General features: G+C 45.8%; 1 protein-coding gene across 2 annotated transcripts; it reads left to right on the forward strand.

Annotated features, from left to right (window-relative positions):
* Window positions 1-796: 796 nt before the first annotated feature.
* Window positions 797-16,652, forward strand: LOC129328082 (zinc finger protein 436-like). Of its 2 annotated transcripts, XM_054976832.1 has the most exons (9): window positions 797-1,031; window positions 4,157-4,240; window positions 6,793-7,026; window positions 7,860-7,882; window positions 8,006-8,121; window positions 9,044-9,076; window positions 12,079-12,185; window positions 12,614-12,716; window positions 14,364-16,652. In XM_054976832.1, exons 1-9 carry the CDS (start codon window positions 996-998, stop codon window positions 15,449-15,451), a joined length of 1,824 nt encoding a protein of 607 aa, XP_054832807.1. In that variant the 5' UTR covers window positions 797-995; the 3' UTR covers window positions 15,452-16,652. The 2 variants fall into 2 exon arrangements, with proteins under 2 accessions (XP_054832807.1, XP_054832806.1); XM_054976831.1 differs by lacking the exon at window positions 797-1,031 and having other exon boundaries at window positions 3,440-4,240.
* Window positions 16,653-18,664: the final 2,012 nt, after the last annotated feature.

An 18,664-nucleotide genomic window follows, 5' to 3' on the forward strand; every position in this document is an offset into this window, starting at 1 on the left:
ATGCCATTCAGCAGACTGTGTTTCCCTCCGACCATTTAGATAAACATTGCGTGCCAGTGGCTAGCTGAGTGTACAACACGGTTCATTTGGAAATATCATTTGGAACTGTTCAGTTTAAAACAGCTGAAGTAGCAACAATGGCGTGCAGAGCAATATTTCTGCCCAGTAACCAACCTTCAAAAATCCCTCCTCTCCCATCACTACTGGAACATAAAATTCTGATGTGACCGTTGATTCCTGAAGGGGGTGGAGGCAACTTAGTCTGGTGTCTCAGCTCTGACCATTCTGCCTGGAGTGATTCCTCCAGGAGTTTAGACTCTTGACCAAGTCTGAGCTCCGGATGGCGTTGCTCTCAGCTTCACTGACACACTCAGACCCCCTCACTGCCTTAAGGTGTGTGCCCAGGAAGGGGAGCTGAGCAAGTTTGTTAAGGATAGAAAGTTTTGGAGATCTTTCATTCATAGGGTCGCCATAGGTCCGGAGGCGACTTGATGGCACATAACCCACACACACACACTAGCAAACGAAAAGCGCCCTGGCACTCCTCTAGGGAGTAACTAATGCAATTCAAGCTTTCAAATCTGGACGCACAGAGCAACTGCAGTTTCAGACTCGAGACCGCCCACCGGCTCGCTGTCTCCGATCCCTCCCCGCTTTCCTTCGCACCCGCCAGTCGTGTCCCGCTCCAGCAACCGGGCCTTGTGTCGATGGTGGCTCCTCCTTTTCGGCAGTCGCTCCAACTTCTTCCGGTTTCCATCTCTATTTCCAACCCGGAATGCAATATTGGCGCCGGGAACGGGAGTGCGTGAGACTGGAAGTTCAAGCGCTCAGACCCTCTTTGTGGCCTGCCTGTCCGGGGATCGGGGCCCTCTAGCAGCTGAGGATTTCCCCTTTGCTTAGAGCAGCGCCCGCCCGCCTGCCCGCCGGCGTGAGAAGCTGCCATGTCTCCGGGAGCTCGTTTGCTCTGAGCGCTTTTGTGCACGTCCGCAGCCACAATGGCCGGAGCCGGGATCCTGGCTGGGGAGCTCAGAGTGGGTTGATGCCTGGGGAGTTTGGGAGCGAGGGAGACGGGGCGAGGGCGAACAGCGGGGCGCAGATCTCAGCCCAGCACGCTGGGAGGGTGTGCCGGGCACTGATCGGGGATGCAGCTGAGCCTCGGGCTCTTCAGCGCCACGGCTTATTTAGAAGACCCATTCTAGCCCTTTCGTCTTTCTTTCGGAGCTCACTCTTCCTTCTGCCCGCCCCGTCTCAACCACGTGCTTTCTGAGCGAGGATGGGGGCACCGCCTGCCTAGTGGTGGGTGATTAGCCCGCTGCTGAGAACTAGGATCTCGCGCGTTAACGTTCCTCTGGAAGTGGAAAAAGAACATAACAGCGGGTACCTGGCACCCTTCTTGAAACTACACACAGGGAAACATAATGCGAGTACGGTAGCACCTTAAAGACTTAACACAATTTTCAGGGTATAAACTTTCTCGAGTTAAAGGAGTCCAAAAGGTTTTGGGGATTGGGGAATAGGTCTTCCAGATGAAAGGGTGTGTTGCTTAACTAAACTCATTTTGTCATACCCAGGGAAGCATGGTGCCACAGTGGTAGCTATCTATGTCTTCTCCAAGCAGTAGCTTGGTCTGGGTGGTACAGTGTGACAGTGTGACCCATGAGAAAGCAGCATGGATCTGCTGCAATGGGGTGTTCAACCCACCCTGTTCCCCCTCCCTTGAATCCCTCCCCCGTTTATATCCCCCGCTTTGTTATGGAATTCAAGGCGGTTTATTGAAGGTTCTCAGGAGATCTCCCATCCAGGTGCTGACCAGATCCTGCCTTGCTTAGGTACAGCAGGACTGCTGGCACTTGCGCCCTGCGTGTCATTCATGGCCTGTCTTTGCCACTTCCTTGCAAGAGGTAGCACAGGTTGCAGTGCCAGATCTCAGCCAACAGGATATAGAAAGCTTCATCTGCTTTGGGGTTTCTCCCAACCCCTTCCAGGGCCTTGTTCTTCCCAGTTTGCGAATCTTGGTCTTAATCCCACGTTCATGGGAAGCAGCTCTAGTTACTGAGGAGAAAGGCTTTCTTCACATGATCAGAGGCACCTCTATGACTACTGTACATGTTTCTTGCCATTCATGAAGAAGCTAAAGTGGGAAGGGGGGGCAGGTCTCTGGGCTGGGGGTAGTGAATTTAAACCTGGTACGGTGATGAATTTTGAAGGCAAGGAGTTTGGGTGTGTGTGTGTGCAAAAATCATGATTGTAGGATTGGGGGGTGGGAGAGTTCATGATCCATGTATTTACCATATATATAGGAGATAATTCACAGGCATCTTTAGTAATCTCTACAATAACCCTGGAAAATCCGTGTCATTTCTGTATTTCAGACTGCAGGATGTGCTGTTTGATGAAATAGTTGCTGCTTAAGGCTGAAATTATCCAGGAGATAAGATTTAATTCTCTGACTATCTGTTCCCTTTCAGGGAGTAGCTACTGCCCTGGTCTCTTGTATGTAATCGTTAATGCAGCCTTGGATCCATAGAGTTGTGTATTGGAAGCTAACAAAATCTCATGCTCTTTCCGGCCGTGAGTGTTGTAGGAGGCAGTTATGGGGGAACCTGTAAATGATGATCTAAGAAGGGTGTAGGCAGAAGGGAGGCCTAGTTTAAAGTCAGATGTTCAAAGATTGGCTCTTGATTTGTGGGGCTCACTTTGCGCAGTGGTAACGTGGATGGTTCTGTCTTAAGCAGAGATTCACAGTTCAAAGCCCACCAACTTCAAGGGACTTAGAAGGGTGTGACTCCAGTTAGGATTGCACTGTGCATGCATCAGTTTGAAGGATGATTGTCTGACTGGGGCCCTGCAGAAAGCTGAGGCTGTTTGCAGGAGCTGTCTCGGGAGAGCTGGATAGAGTCACCACATTGCTCATGATTTGGATATCCTCGAAAGTCTTCCTAAGGCTTGCCTTAAATGTAGCTGCTTTGCCTGGGTAGCAGCCCAGTTTAAACCAGATACGGGGCAAATACAAACTCCCCTGGCTTTTAGCCACAGTCAGCAGCTTGCTTAAACCGTGCCTGTGCCTCAGCTAATGCAAATACTGGAGCCCGTCTCCTGACAGGGTGGCCCCCTGGGAACATGTTCAAACTGTCTTGAAACACTAGCCTCGGCTTCCTGTTGGAAGAGACTGTCTACAGTGCATAATTCAAGGGAGCAGAGCCATGGTAAAGCTCCTAGCGGTTTAGGACCTTCATCTGTCAAAGAATGTCTCTCCTGGAATAACTTTCCCATTAAGGTCTTGAATCAAGATTCTGTTTCAGCTTCTGTCTTTGCTGTATCTGGTGAGTGCTGGAAGGGTAAAGCAAGACCTTTTAAGGCATGGCCCCACTTTAACGGCATTCTCTTCCCAAACAGAAGTCAATCACTGCAAGTTTAGAGAAAGCAGTGGAAGATCTACCCCCATAGCAGCTGTTATGCTAGAAGATCTGGGAGTGGTTCTTCATGGTGGCTGCCGGAGTCCTCCTGACCAAGGAGAGCTGGCTGGAGTGTCCTTTCCCCATGCATCACCCTCCCTACTGCTTTGCTGATTGCAAAGAAGCGACAACAGATGCATGGTTACGGCTCCATTGTAGATCACATGCTTGGCATGGAGAAGGCCCTATTTCTGTTTGCTGCTTTTCAATCCTTGGCATTTTCAGTTCAGAGTAGAAGAGCTTGGAAAGAACTTTGGTTGCCTTTCCCTGTCCAGGGAGAGCTGCTGCTAGACCCACTAGGCAATACAGAGCAAGATGGTCTGGCTCAGTCTAAGGTAGCTTCATATGTTCCTGAGAAGGAGTGGTTGCTTCTCAGTGATGCTCAGCTGATGAAGTGCAAAGCTGACCTTTTCACAGAGCTGAAACCAGAAGTGAAAATACAATAACACATTGAGCTACCTTAATCAGACCATTGAGCCATCGTAGTCAGTATAATCTACTCAGAATGATATCATCTTCCCAAGGTCTCAGGCGGGGTCTTTCACATTATCTACAGCCTAATCCTTTTAACTGGAGGTGCTGGGGATTGAACCAGGGACCTTCTGTATGACAAGCAAATGCTCTGCCATTGAGCCACAGCCCCTCCATAACTATGGATGCAGCCAACCTACACTATTGGGTCTTTCTGCTGTCTTCCTCAGGTAGAGCTGCAAGAGCGCCTGGCCTGTCTAAGGAAACAGAGAGAAGACGCGAAAGCTGATGAGAAGAAAATCAAGGAACTGTTGGTAAGAGCTGGCTCTTTGCTTGCTTTTTTATCCCCTCATTGTTAAAGAAGATTTATATAGAAAGTAACTACAAGTTTTGCACCTGGTACATGTTCCCTTCTAATTGCCTTCAAAGTGAAGGGGAAAATGACGAATTATCTCCAAAAGGGAGGTTCGTAGCCAAGGCCAAGTGTCCAAGGACGACTGATAGGAGGCCTCTGGAAATTGTACAAGATGAAGACTGCTCAACTGCCAAGTTCTTCTCTCAGTCAATTAAGATTAAAGCCTATTAAATGTCTATATTATACAGATCTGTGTATTAATACATTCTCTCTTATTTTAATTCTAGTGTGACGCAGTTCATGAGCAGTATCATTAAAGTAAAGAAGAATACTGTTCTTAGATTCCCTAAAAGTGCTAGGACCAGGTGCTAATCTAAAAACTTCATTCCTCAATGCAATAACCTGACACTGTGGTTAGACAAACAGACATTAAGAGTGAAAAGCAAGATTCTTAAAGAGAAAAGCACTTTACATTAACAGAAAGGAATGTTCAGGCTTGGTTTGCAACTGAGCACAAGATGGAGGGCTTGTGGTACACCACTAACTCCTCGATATACAGTGCTCTTCCACAAGGGGCCACTTTAAAAACCTCTCCCCCAGGTATCAGTAGCAAAGACTTCTTCCTTTCACCAGAGAGGAGGGAGGATGTGGACCGGCTTGCCAGAGAAGAGTTATGCCCAAAGAACAATTCCTTTCCTTGTTCTCTGAACTCTTCATTAGTCCTACAAAAAGGGAAATTCAGGACATGTAGACCCTTCAGGAATGGCTCAGGGCTTTGTCAGGTACAGCATTCTGTTTTCATAATGGCCAGTCAGAGGCCTCTGGGAGGCTCCTAAGCAAAACATGTGGGCTGTAGGCTATCCCTGTTCTTTAACTCCATAATCTGGTATAATCCCTCTGTGCATGTAAGTTTTGTTCAGCTACGATGGCTAATAATGACTCCATGCATATCTTCCTTAGTCTTATTTTTCTAGTTCACAGAGAACTTAGATCCAGAGGAGTTAGCCATGTTAGTCTGTAGTAGCAAAATAGTAAAGAGTCCAGTAGCACCTTTAAGACTAACCAACTTTATTGTAGCATAAGCTTTCGAGAGCCACCGCTCTCTTCGTCAGATGCATGGCATCTGACGAAGAGAGCGGTGGCTCTCGAAAGCTTATGCTACAATAAAGTTGGTAAGTCTTAGTTGCTACTGAACTCTTTACAGAGAACTTAAATACCCTTTAGAATAACCAAGTACATTTTTTCTTACTATTTTAAGTCAAATGAACCTCCTTGAAGGGGGGATTGCAAACAGTGAAGTGTCTTATTTTTTAAGCTAGTGGCTGTCCCCATATCTTATGTTAATGAATTCCCTTAGAAATATGCACATGGTATGCATTTGCCTCGTGGTTCTGCTATCTTTTGCATACCATAGGAGCACTCTACCATTTCAGCATATAGTATGACTTATGGCCAGCCCATAGAGTTTTCATGGCAAGGGATGTTCAGAGGTGGTTTGCCATTTTTTGGCTATGCATAGGGATCCTGGACTTCCTTGCTGGCCTCCCATCCAAGTACTAATCAGAGCTGACCCTGCTTAGCTTCTGAAATCTGACGAGATCAGGCCAGCTTGCATCTCAGAAAGCATATTACTCTTTAATGATGGTAATGGAGGATCCAAGGGAGGCGGGAATGTTTGTAAAATATATGCATATTGTATAACATGTTGACACTCCCCCACCCCCCGCCATCCCATGCTCTCTAGCCCTTTTTACACATTACAGTGAACACACATACAACTGGCATGTATGTGTGTACATCTGTTTGCGAGGAAAAGTCCTATGAGTGTTCACTTTATTAATGAAACCTGGGACCAGTACCTGGATAAATGTGGCATTTCAATCACATGTTTGGTTGTTGAAATGTCACATGAGAATTGCTCAATATATGTATAAAGAACAGTCAAGGGTGCACTGTACACAGATTGTATGTATGTTCACTAGAACTTGTGAACAGAACAAGGATCACCACAATCTGAGGGGATGCCTCCAAGGCACAATGAAGACTTGGACTGAGCTTGCACATACCTCTGTCAGTTGTTGGCAATGCTTTCCTTCTGTCCTCCCCGCACCCGCCTTATTTATTTAATCAGTCAATCAATCAGCAAATTAATATACGTATACCTTGATTGGATTCAAGGTGGCTCACAACACAGAGACTCTACAATGTGCCGTTAAGTCATAACTGACTTATGGTGACCCCTAGTGGGGGTTTCAAGGCAAGAGACTAACAGAGGTGGTTTGTCATTGTCTGTCTCAGCAATCCTGGTCTTCATTGGAGGTCCCCCATCCAATTACTAACCAAGGCCAACCCTGATGTGAGCTAGCTTGCCGGAGCTATCTAGGTGAGGGCATAATGTCTGTATAATGTCAAAAATGAAACCAGGCACTGTTACAATCAAAACACAGCCTCCCCCCCCACACACAAATGCATGTAATGGTATGCCTCAGGAAGAGCTTCCTTTGCTTACAGAAGCGTATAGATGCTGAGAAACAGAAGATCATCCGAGAGTGGAAGGAGCTACGAGATTATATGGAGGAGCAGGAGCAGCTCCTGCTGGACTGGCTGGCAGAGCTGGACCGGAGCCTTGTGCAGAAGAGGGAAGGAAACATCGCCAGGCTCTCCAGAGAGATTTTCCTGCTTGACGATCTCCTCAGTGGACGGGGAGGGGAGAAGGAACAGCTGTTGCCAAATGGGTCAATGCAGGTGAGATTGCTAGATTGAAAATAGACATTGTCTTGACTTCTCTGCTCTGCATGTGGAAGCACTCTGTAGCACTCTGTGGCTGTATTCAGATGTCCATCATGGCTGTTTGGTCCAAGCTCAGAAGTCCTTGGGCTTGCTCTTTCCTTCCTACCAGAACCCCAAACAACCCTCTTAAAGCAGTAGTCTTTTGCCTTGGACACCACAGCATGAAACATGAGTAAGTAATGTGGTACCTGGAGCTCAGATGTTTCCCCAAAAGTTTGGAACAAGGGAGATACAGGCTGAGAAAACGAGGAGGAAGCGGAGGGCCCATTCTGGCATGACAGCTAACAGAGAGTGAACACTGAGGGGGTCACTAGGCTGAGCCATCACTGTGTCCATTGGCCGGGTAGCTCATGCCAATCACCAAGGTACCACAGTCAGGCCATCTGTACACAAGGTAGAGGGTTTGTATCATTGGTAGGACACCCTCCACAGGCATGGAAAAGGAGAGAGAGAAAGAGAAATTCTCCAAAATGGCTGGATGAGAACTAAGGATGCTCCAAGAAACACAGCATGTCGAAAGCATTTAGAGGTCAGTTGAAATGGAGAGGACACTGGCCTGATGAAGTTTCTGAGCATATATAGAATCTGAGAGGGGGAGATGTGGACGTGTGTGGATTTCCAAATCCTTCCCTCCCATGATTCCATGTGGGTTGCCTCTTTGTGTTACCTAATGCCTACCTGGAGGTATATGAGCACCAGATATGATTCTAGACACTGTCTAGACTTCTTCAAGAGCCAGGGCTCCCATGAAATGGACTTAATCGCTACTTCTCTGTTTTCTCCATTAGGGCTTCAGAAGCACTGAGAACAGGTGAGTCTTTTGGCTCTGAGGATTCCCTTTATGTTGTGATTTTTCAATCAAGAAGTACCCTGATGAAAAATTTGTTCTTTGGGGGTTTGGGAATGAGCCTCAACTTTCTCTTTCTGTCTCCAGTAAGGAGGAGGACACATCCCTGAAATCGGAGCTCAGCTTTGAGGAGCTGGAAGAGAGGCTTGATGGTTTTTCTCAAAAAAAGGACACCCTGCAGGACCTTATTCTTGAATTTAAAGGTGAGCTAGAGCACTGGTCCTCAACACAGCATGTGTGCACGACATGCTGCTCACTGATGTGTTTCCTGGCACCCACTGGCTTCTTCCCCAAAGCCACTCCTTGCTTTCTTCTACCTCACTGGAGGTGCTTCAGAAGACCCCTGGAGGTTCTCTGATAGCGTAATTGCTTTCATTGCACATGTTAGCTTACCTTTATTAGACATATTGATGGAGGATAGGCCTAGTACTGGCTTTTGGCCATGGTAGCTCTATGGATTCGCCCAGTTCTGAGGCTTTGAATAGCAGGTGCTGGGGATAAACAACCGGGGATGGCCTTGTGAACTTCTCTTAGACATCTTGGTGCTCAAAGCACTTCACATACATTCTCAGTGATCCTCTTTAAGGTAGACCAGGGTTATTACCTTCCTGTTGAAGAGAAAGGAATGCTGCTGAGTGGTAGTGACTTGCTAAAAGTACCCAGTAAGCCCTTTGCTGAGCTGAACTGGGGACTTTCCAGCTTCCTGCTATCAACTAAGAGCAGTGAAGAGCAATAGCTAGGCTTTTGGTGAGACCCAGCTTCAAACCCCATTCAGCTATGAAGCTCACTGTGTGACCTTGGGCCAGGTCACTCTTTCCCAGTCTACCCCCCAGGGTCGAAATAAGGATAACCGTGGAAGAGGAAGCCTAAATACCCTGCTCCTGAACCCCTTGGAGGGAGGGAGGGATAAAAATGTAATAGAGCAATTAACGCCTCACTGCACCATCTATGTCACCTTGGGAAGTCTCAGTTGTCCTCTCTGTAAACTGGGGCTAATAATGGTCAGCTTCATGGGAGGCTTTAAAATATTGCGGCCTGGCCAAGTTGAGGTACGTGTGAGTGAAACACCCCAAGGAATGCTTAAATTTGAAACCCCGCTAACTTTCCTTATCTTTTCCCCTCCAGAGACTTTACGGCTTCAGCTGGAGGCTGATGCAGGTATGTCTCCGTTTGTATGAGCAGTGTGGCTTTGGTGGACTTAGAAGGTGTAGCTCTGCTTGGGAGTGCACTGAGAGGGCTTAGCAATATAAAGGAGAAGTCTTGCGGGCGTGAGGACAACAGTGGTGGACCAGTAAAGGGTTGGCCCGTTGTTTTGCCTGTCCCACACGGCAGCAAGGGAATGAAGCGTTTCTTCCAAACCCAAACAGTTATTTCTTTATTACCATGATGGTGTGCTATACAACAAAGAAAATAAAATCAAAAGCTACAACCTACAAGAAATGATGTATTGCACAAGAAAGAACCACTTTATACAATGCAAGTTGTGCTGGTCTTTGGGCAGAATGCTTTGCATCAATTATGTGCAATGAGTACAGCTGTCTCCTACAAGAGAGGGCTCTTCCTACAGGAAGGGGGGGGGACTTGTCCCCCCCCAAATCAAAAAGATGCAAAAACTCAAATATCTAGCTCCAAGTGATTAAAACAAAATACTAGGCTTTATGGAAAGTACATTAGTGGTTTTGAATGCAGGTTTTAAAACGAGTTCTTAGCACCAAACTCAGATATTTTTATTTTGGAGCATGGAGTATTATATGATTGGTGTTTCATTGAAAGAGCATCCAAGCCTTCTCTTTGAGTAAATCAGTTAGTAGGAAGAAAGGACAGATGGTTATCACCCTTGGGTTGCATCCAGCTATTGACTATTGCAAGAGTCTCAAAAAAATCTCAGCACATCAAATTTTCATGCAGATGAATAGGAAGGTTCTTTACAGACTGGTTGCAAGCCAGGATTCTACTCACTGCTTTCCATGAGCTGTAGTTGCATACTGCTACTGACCCTCCATAGGCATGGGTATCTTCAGCTGCACCAAGAAATACATCTAGCAAAATTAGTGGGGCTTGATCAGTGTAGTCATAGAGGTATATTCAGATGACCCTCCACATTTACATTCGCTGCTTATGTGCAGAGTGAGCACATTTCCCCTACTTTTGTTAAAGCAACGGCGTATTTCATTTAGCACAGTTCTTGTGCAACTCCAAAAAGGCTCCCACTCTTCTAAGTCCATGAACTCTGTTTAGGATTGCTCTCACAAGACAAGTGAATCCCCAGGCGTGTCTTGAAAGGATTTGTGGAGAAATAAGTTCTCTAACAAGGAGAACAGATACTGTTTGTAATAATTTCAGAATATGTGTCATTGCTATCTTTGTTTTGTTTTATGCATAGAGTTTCTGTAAGGGGATAGCAGGAGGTTTACAAAGTATTACAATGTATTTTAGGTTGCAGAATTTATTTATTTAAAACATTTTATTAGCCACCTTTCCACCTTGCAGGAATTTAAGGCAGCTTACAATAGAAATAAAATAATAGCCACAACATGAATAAAACAGTTTAAAAACACAGTTTAGTACTCCTGATAAACATAAAAAGTTAATTAGAAAGCAAATGTAAATGCCTTCAGATGCCTCCCTAAGATTGGCAGCAAGGGGGCCAGGCAGACTTCCCTCAGGATGCTGTTCTGTACTTGTGGGACTGCCACTGAAAGGTCCTCTCTGGTGTACCCATCAGGTGAGCTTCTTAAGCTGATGGGACAGTCAGGAGGGCCTCTCTCTGTGATCTTAATTCCCAGGAAGGAACATATGGGAGAAGATGGTCCTTCAGATACCCCGGTCCCAAGCCAAGCTGGGCTTTAAAGGCCAAAACCAACACCTTGAATTGTGCTTGGGAGCGTATTGGCAGCCAGTGTAATTGCTGTAATAGCAGGGCCATGTGCTCTCGATAGCTGACCCCATCCAACAGTCTAGCCACAGCATTCTGCATTAGCAGCAGTTTTCAAACGCTCTTCATGGGTAGACCCCAGTAAAGTGCATTGCAGTAGTCCAGTCTAGATGTAATTGTGGCTAGAACTGACTGAGCCAGAGATGGCCACAGCTGACATACCAGCTGAATCTGGCAATAGCACTCCGGACCCCAGTAGCCACCTGACTTTCTAAGGTGACTGTAGTGTCGAGCAACTCTCCCAATCATGTCTACAACAAGAGAGATCTCAAGTTTCTGGTCTGCCTTTCTACTAACCCAAAGAACCTCTGTCTTGTCACGATTCAGTTTCAGCTTGTTCACCCTCATCCAGCCCCTTACTGACTCCAAGCACCACTTCAAAGTGAGCGACTGTTGCTAAGAGGAAGTTAAAAGATCAGTAAAGCAGAGCTTTCAAGCTCAGAATAGGGGGCTCCTAAAGTCCAGAATTCCAGAACCAATCAGAACAAGGGTCAGCAGTTGATTGGATGGAACCTTCCTGAGCAAGTATATAAGGGACAGCTGAGCAAGGCTGGGAGGAGAGAGGCAGCAGGAAAGCAGCTGGAAGGTAGAAGAAGCTTCAGAAAGAAGTAGTGAAGAATCCAAGGCCTTCGAAGAACTGGATGACAAAGAGACTGAAGGCAAGGAAGATTAACCATTGAAGAGAAGTCAGGAGAAAAAGCATGGATAGCCCAGGAAGAAGCTGGATGATCTGGGGCGGCATCTGTCCGAAGAGATGGGAAGAATGCCTCAGCAGGACCAGAGGGGAGACTACGAAGCAGTCCGAGGCAGTTCTCCACCACTATCAACGGGAAGCTGCCAGGCCAATCAGGACATTTTCCATCACTAAGCCTATGAAGTTCACACTGGGACAAAAGAGTAGGGAAACTTGCCCTTTTTAAAAATAGTGAGAGTGACTATTTCAGCCTCATCTTGACAACAGTCCTTTACTGAGGACAGAACAGCATATACATTTGATTTACAATTGTCTTTTTCTTCTTACGTAAGACTTATGTCTGTTTCCAGGGACCCTAATAACAACTGTGAGAGGTTTGCAAACCTTTGGGATTTTACCAGCTTGTCACAGGGCTCATACCAGAGGGACAGCGAAGGAGGGGTGGTGGTTGAAGCAATGCACAAGTAAGCATAAACACGTGCAATGGAAAAGCCTCTGACATGTCCTCTCTTTTGTTTTCTACCTTGACAGGCTTCAGTATAACATCCTTGTCTCATTCTAGAGGGTCCTCTCTTCATGAAGAACGGCCAACAAGTGTTTTGGAAGAAGGAGCTTTTCCTGCAGCAGAGAGAACTCAGGTCTGTAGCTGTGCATCCTGAAAAACAATGCAGTAATATTCAGGAGCAGACACCAAAATGTTGTACAGGTTGCTGAAGTTCCCTACCTACCCCATGACTGCTGAGAGCTCTGCAAAGCCCCTCTCTCTTTTGGGGAGAGGCCACCCATTTCCACACTCCTGGTAGTACTGAAGGCTAGAAAGTTGCTTTAAAAAATAAAATTAGAAATGGAAAGCAAAGATTCACAGGATGCCACGTGGCCCTGGAACTGTGGTCTGAAATTTTTCCAGATGTTGATTTGTTGGCGCCAGATTTCAAGCTTTGTATGGGATACATGAGCACATGTTATGAACACAGTCAGAAGCTTCCCAGTTCTGTATGAGAAGGTTGGATCTTTGGGAAACCACGGCAGCCTGATTTTTTTTAAAAAAAACTCTTGGCTTTTACAGGCTCCAGTGGTCTTGGATCAAGCAGCTGAATGCATTGGTATGGAGCCTTGGGCTTCCAAGGTACCTGCAGAACCACAGATCAGCCTAAGGAACCAAAAGGAAGGTGAGCTGCTTAATAATTCCTACCACCCCAGATGCTAGCTGTGACCTGCCCAGTATGTAAGTATGAAGCTGCCTTACGTAGAATCAGATCACTTAACATCATTTGTACCGGTTGGCAACAGCTCTCCAAGGTTTTTAGCACTGTCACAACCTAGAGCCCCTCACTCCTGTTCCTGAATGCTGAAACACGGCCGTTTCAGGTCCCCTAGGAGTACCAGGAAGGCTCTGGTCTGTGTTTTGTGAGGCTTTTCAGCCTCGGGCCCGTTCTGTGTGCATGTACACCTTGAGCATGTAACTCTGGACACAGGCAGGTAAAATATGTTATTGGTATTTATTAAAGAAAGAATATAGGAGCATATGCAAAGCAAGAAATGCTCTTTGCAGACATTTAAGCAAGGCACAAAAATAACACTTGCTATTCTAAATACAATCTAACTAAAATACTGCAGGCTAACTATCTAGCAATTCTCTGACTTGGTTCCAAGGCTAGTTGTTCTTACCAAGACATTAGCAAAGAGTCCATCCACGCCATCCAACTGTAGGCATCCTGATAGAGTGGCATGGTGGAGCTGAGAGGCTCCTCTTCTCACATAGTGGTAGACAATAATGGCTGAAAGGTAAAGATACTGAATTTTGCCTAGCGACAATGAGACTTCTTGAGGCCTAAGGTGGTCAGCCCACCAAACCAAGGAACCTATCAGGGCTCAGCAACTTAATTGGCATTACAGCATGAGAAACTATGGGGAGTAAGGCTTGCAGAGGACTTCAGCTACCAGGCTCCAAGCTTCTCAAGGACATTTCCCAAGGGAACAAAGCAACCCACAGGTGTATCCAATTAGCAGGCCAAGAGATTTTTTTCTCCACAAGAGGCCTGCACAGACAAGGGCCTGAACCAAAGTAACAAACTTGTACCTTCAGGAGCCTGTTTAAGCATTGTCCTTATGAGCGCTCTTTCCCAGTACTGAAGATCCTTTCAAGTGGAGATGCCCAGAAATGAAACACTGGCAGGCAAAGCATAGGCATTTATCACTCTGTTAAGGCAGCTAGGTCCATCCTAAAATGGAACTCCCTCCTCAGAGAGATTCAGGAAACTTGGGCTAGGCTTTGTAGGCGGTCACAGTTAAGACTCTGTTTTATTTCATTTTAGTTTTAGAGGGTTTTTTTCTCTTCAGACATGCTTGAAGGTTGGTTGGAACTGCTGTTACTTGTAGAGGTTTTTAGTTATTACTGTAAACTGTAGTGCTTTATGGCTGCTTTTTATGGTATAGTTTTACTTGGGTTTTATCAATTATGTGCTTAACTACCTCAGGATTCTTTTGAGCTATGCAGTAATGATAGTTACAGATTTCTTAATCTTAGAACATTTCCATCATGTTAGCAAATACTCTGCTTGGAGCTAGTGGCACCTCCAACATTTATTATTCCTATTCTGATGCTGGCCTGTGAGATCTCTGTTCCTTTCTCTGCTCTGACAGAAAACTTAACTGGCTGACCTTGAGCCAGTCACACTGTCTCGTCCTGATTTATCTCACAGGATAAAACGGAGAAAGGGAGAATCAGGGATGCTGCTTAGATGAAGAATGTGATAAAACTGTGGTAGATCAAGGTACCAGTAAATGTTTTATTTTCTCCTTTTTTAAAATCCAAGTTGGAGAGGGCACAGAGCTTGAAGCTGCAATAGAAGCATCACCACAAGAAAACCCTCAGCAAGGAGAAATGCACATGACTGCACTGGACAAATGTTGTGGGGCCCTTTCACAGAATCCTGAAAAGGCGGAATCATTCAGTGTTGAGTGCAGGTCAAGAAATAATTCTGTGGAAATTCAGGGCAGTAAAAACCACCAAGAACCCAAAGTATTGTCTAATGTGCGTACAGGAAAGAAACACAACAAGTGTCCCACCTGTGGGAAAAGCTTCCGCCGGGTTTCGACCCTTATTACCCACCAGCGCATCCATACCGGAGAAAGGCCTTATGAATGCCACCAATGTGGGAAAAGATTTAACCAGAGCTCTAACCTTTTTCGGCATTTGAAAATCCACACGGGTGAGAAACCCCATGTTTGCCCTGAGTGTGGGAAACGGTTCAGTTTTGCCTCAGATGTTGCTAAACACCAGAAAAGTCACATAGCAGGAAAATCTCTGAAGTGTTCTGTATGCAACAGAGGTTTTAGAGACTGCTTAACCCTGGTCAAACACCAGCGGACTCACGGAAGTACGAAACCCTACAAGTGTCCTGACTGCGGCAAAAGCTTCAGATTCAATTGCTTCCTCATGGCACATCGGAGGAAGCACACAGGGGAGAAACCGCACAAATGTGCCGAGTGTGGTAAAAACTTCAGTTCTCACTCAGCTCTTTTTACTCATCGCAGAGTCCATTCAGATGAGAAACCCTATAAATGTCCTGACTGTGGGAAGAGCTTTGGTCAGAATTCAACCCTGAAGACGCACTGGAGAATTCATACAAATGAGAAACCCTATAAATGCCCAGACTGTGGGAAAGGCTTCACTCAGCGTTCCACTCTAATTAAACATCAGATAATCCACACAGGTGAGAAACCCTACCTGTGCACTGAATGTGGCAAGAGCTTCAATCGGAGCTCAGCCCTTCTAGCTCATAAAAGAATCCATACAGGAGAGAAGCCTTTTGAGTGCCCCGATTGTGGGAAAAGCTTTACTCAGAATGGACATCTTAATAGACACCGGAGAGTCCACACCAAAGACACAGGAAGCAGGTAAAGAACTCTGCCTAGACTAGATATGGAAACCAGTGCTTATTAATGGAACCAGAGTCTAAGATGCCTGGCCAAATGGCTAATCTACTGGCTGTTCATGCATTCATGGGGCCATTTTGAACAAATAAAATGCTCTCGTTGGAGCTGGGGACTGTTCTGTCTTGGATGTAAGGAAATTGTGCATGGGCGACTGCAATGGGAGACAGAAAAGAAAGCCCCCCCTCCCCAGTCCAACCATTCTGTGATAGGAACGCTCACCTAGCTGTCTGGGTCTCTGGTAATTTTCATGGGAACATGTTTCATCTAATTTTCCCTCCTGGTTTTTGTCAATGTGTCTGCTGTTTGTTCGGTTTTGCCACATGCTTCCAGTCTCGTATGTTCCACGCGTGCCTTTGTCATGTCTTTGTACGACAGTTTGTGGACTTACATCTAAGGCAGTAGTCCAGGTGCAATTCACTGACATATGTGAACTTTCTGACTCAGGGACAACTGACACTGAAGCGGAGTCTGTTCAGGGTCCTTTGTTCACATGTATTAAATCTCACGCGGGAGAAAATCTCTAAGTGATGTTTAGAGTCAGTCTTTGTCCTTTATATCCCTGAAAATTCTGCTACGTGAGTCATGTGTTCCCCTTCCTTGTTCTCCTTGTTTGTATAGAATATAGCAGTTTGTCTAAAAGAACTGGAGCACAATATGACATCTGCTGGCAGAAGAAAAGCATTAGAACACATCATTAAAACACTCGAAGGCAGTGATGGGGAGATTGCCATACACTGATTTCTGCCAGTGTAGCAGCTTTTTCTACTTCAGGCAATAAGACAAATGTCGAACCAACTCCAAAACACTGATAGGGAGACCAGCTCCTGAGGAGCCACATTTTATAAATCCTACCTTAGCCTTGTAGCCTATCTTTACTTTTTTACCATATTCCTTGATCATGCCAAGACAAGGCTAGCATCAGGAATTTTTTCTCATGTGTTCAGACAGGGCAAGGGGGAAAGTTTATGAGGCAAGCCACTTACTTCACTGCTTTACACCTGGTCTGATAACTCCCTGAATTCATTTTGCACTATCATGGAGAAGCAGCCAAACATTCAAGGCTTTGTCATACTGGAAAACTCATAAATGTCTGACTTGATGGAGCTCCCAGTGCAGGACTGGAAGTTCTGTGTTTCCTTTACAGCGCAATAAAGACTTGTGCCGTTGGTAGTTTGTTAACCAATTCTTTATGTATGTTTTCAACAATGCAGTCCAAAGATGGTCTATTAAGAAGCAAATCCCACTGAGTTCAATAGGTCTTACTCCTAGACAGGGCTTTTTTTCTGGGAAAAGAGGTGGTGGAACTCAGTGGGTTGCCCTCGGAGAAAATCATCACATGGCTGGTGGCCCTGCCCCTTGATCTCCAGACAGAGGGGAGTGTAGATTGCTGCTGAGCGGCGCGGAGGGCAATCTAAACTCCCCTCTGTCTGGAGATCAGGGGGCGGGGCCACCGGCCATGTGACCATTTTCAAGAGGTTCCGGAACTCCGTTCCACTGCATTCCTGCTGAAAAAAAGCCCTGCTCCTAGATAAGTGCATGGAATTGTGGCATGACATACAAACACGGATATGTTATGTTGGACCAATCATCAGTTTTTCCATCTGTAAAATGGGGACGACCTAGAACCTATGAAAAGCAAGCCAGTTTTCTCTGGTTTGTTCAACACATGATGGCAGAATATCTGGACAAGAGATCAAAACTATTGACAAAATTTTGTTCCACGGGGAGCACTTGGGAGCGTAATCTGAATTCAGTATTGAGGATCTAACGAAACTAGATGTGAAACACCATTTGTGTAGTGGATTAGTCATGTCATAAGAGAGTTCCTTATGGTTATTTATGTCCGTATCCCCCTTTCAAAGAGTTCAGAATGGGATAGTGGAGGTTGCTAAGCAGTCTCCCAGGAAGTAGCCTGGTCCAGACTGGCTTATTTCTAAATATCAAACTATATCCAGCTACTTAAACCATTATCTGGTGAACCAATTTACTGCTGCAGCAATCTCCCATTCCCAGTCTGTCATGCAAGAGAGGCAATGTCTGGAGTTGAGTGAAATTTTTTTTCCATTTTGTGTATGGATGTTGTTATATAGCAAAAATTCTTTACACATGCCTAAAGTATTTGAGCCTCTCACTTTGGCTAATGTTTTTTTCTTGGCTTGCAAAAGTTTCCACAGAACTAAGTTAAGGTTGTCCTAAGGTGATCCTAACACTAAATTCCATTGATGTGGAATAACGGGTATCTTCTTTTAATTCTGCCTTTCCTTCAGGGTGCTTAGAATGTGTACATGGTTCTTCTACTCTTTTGTCCTCACAACAGATTAGGCTGAGGAGGGTGGCTGGCCAGAAGTCACCTAGTGAAAGTGAGATTTGAATACAGGTTTCAGTCCAACATTCCAGTCACCACACCACACTGCCTCACACGTGTGACATACCCCATAACTCGATCAGATTGCCAAGAATCCTGAATAATTCAGGAATGGCATGTAATTTGAAGGCCTCAAGGTCATTGTGCATCTCTGATAACATCAATCCAATACAAGGTACCAGATCAGGCCATCCCTGCCTCTACCTAAATCATTCAGAAGGCAGGATGGACCTGGGCCGTTTCCAGACAGCTTACTGGCCCCCGGAACGTCGCGCCACGTTGCGGGGAAAATGCGAAATATCGCGTTTTCTCGCGCGAGTTTTGCGCAACGTCATGCGACGTCGCGCAAAACTCGCGCGAGAAAACGCGATATTTCGCATTTTCCCCGCAATGTGGCGCGACGTTCCGGGGGCTGGTAAGCCGTCTGGAAACAGCCCTGATCTACTCCAGGAATCACACAGGCTTCTAAGATTTAGCACCTACCTGAGAATGCTATTGGGAGCATGGTGAAGCATAGGGGCCTCTAGGAAGACCCAGCTCCTGTCTGCCTCCTTCTAGACAGATGCAAACTGTGGACCTTTGAAATGTGTCCCAAACCTCCAAATCTAGCATAGAAATACATCCCTGTGAAGTGGAGTTCACTGGCATTTGCAGTTTGGGATTACAGGAGTTCTGCTATGTAGCCAAGACAGACCACTGAATAAGAAGGAATGTTGTCCCAAAGAAATGTCCCACCTGACATTTCCCCATTGAAAACACAACCATGGTTATGACACCTCTGCTCTCATCACAAGTATTACTGATTCAGTTCTG

Source organism: Eublepharis macularius, chromosome 4, assembly GCF_028583425.1.
Source record: "Eublepharis macularius isolate TG4126 chromosome 4, MPM_Emac_v1.0, whole genome shotgun sequence".
Classification (NCBI taxonomy): Eukaryota; Metazoa; Chordata; class Lepidosauria; order Squamata; family Eublepharidae; genus Eublepharis; species Eublepharis macularius.

Coding starts and splice junctions, on each gene's coding strand:
- LOC129328082 (XM_054976831.1), top strand. CDS start 4,112: ATGCAGCCAACCTACACTATTGGGTCTTTCTGCTGTCTTCCTCAGGTA. Junction 9,077..12,078: donor TCAGCTGGAGGCTGATGCAG/GTATGTCTCCGT, acceptor CTACCTTGACAG/GCTTCAGTATAACATCCTTG. Junction 12,717..14,363: donor CCTAAGGAACCAAAAGGAAG/GTGAGCTGCTTA, acceptor TTAAAATCCAAG/TTGGAGAGGGCACAGAGCTT.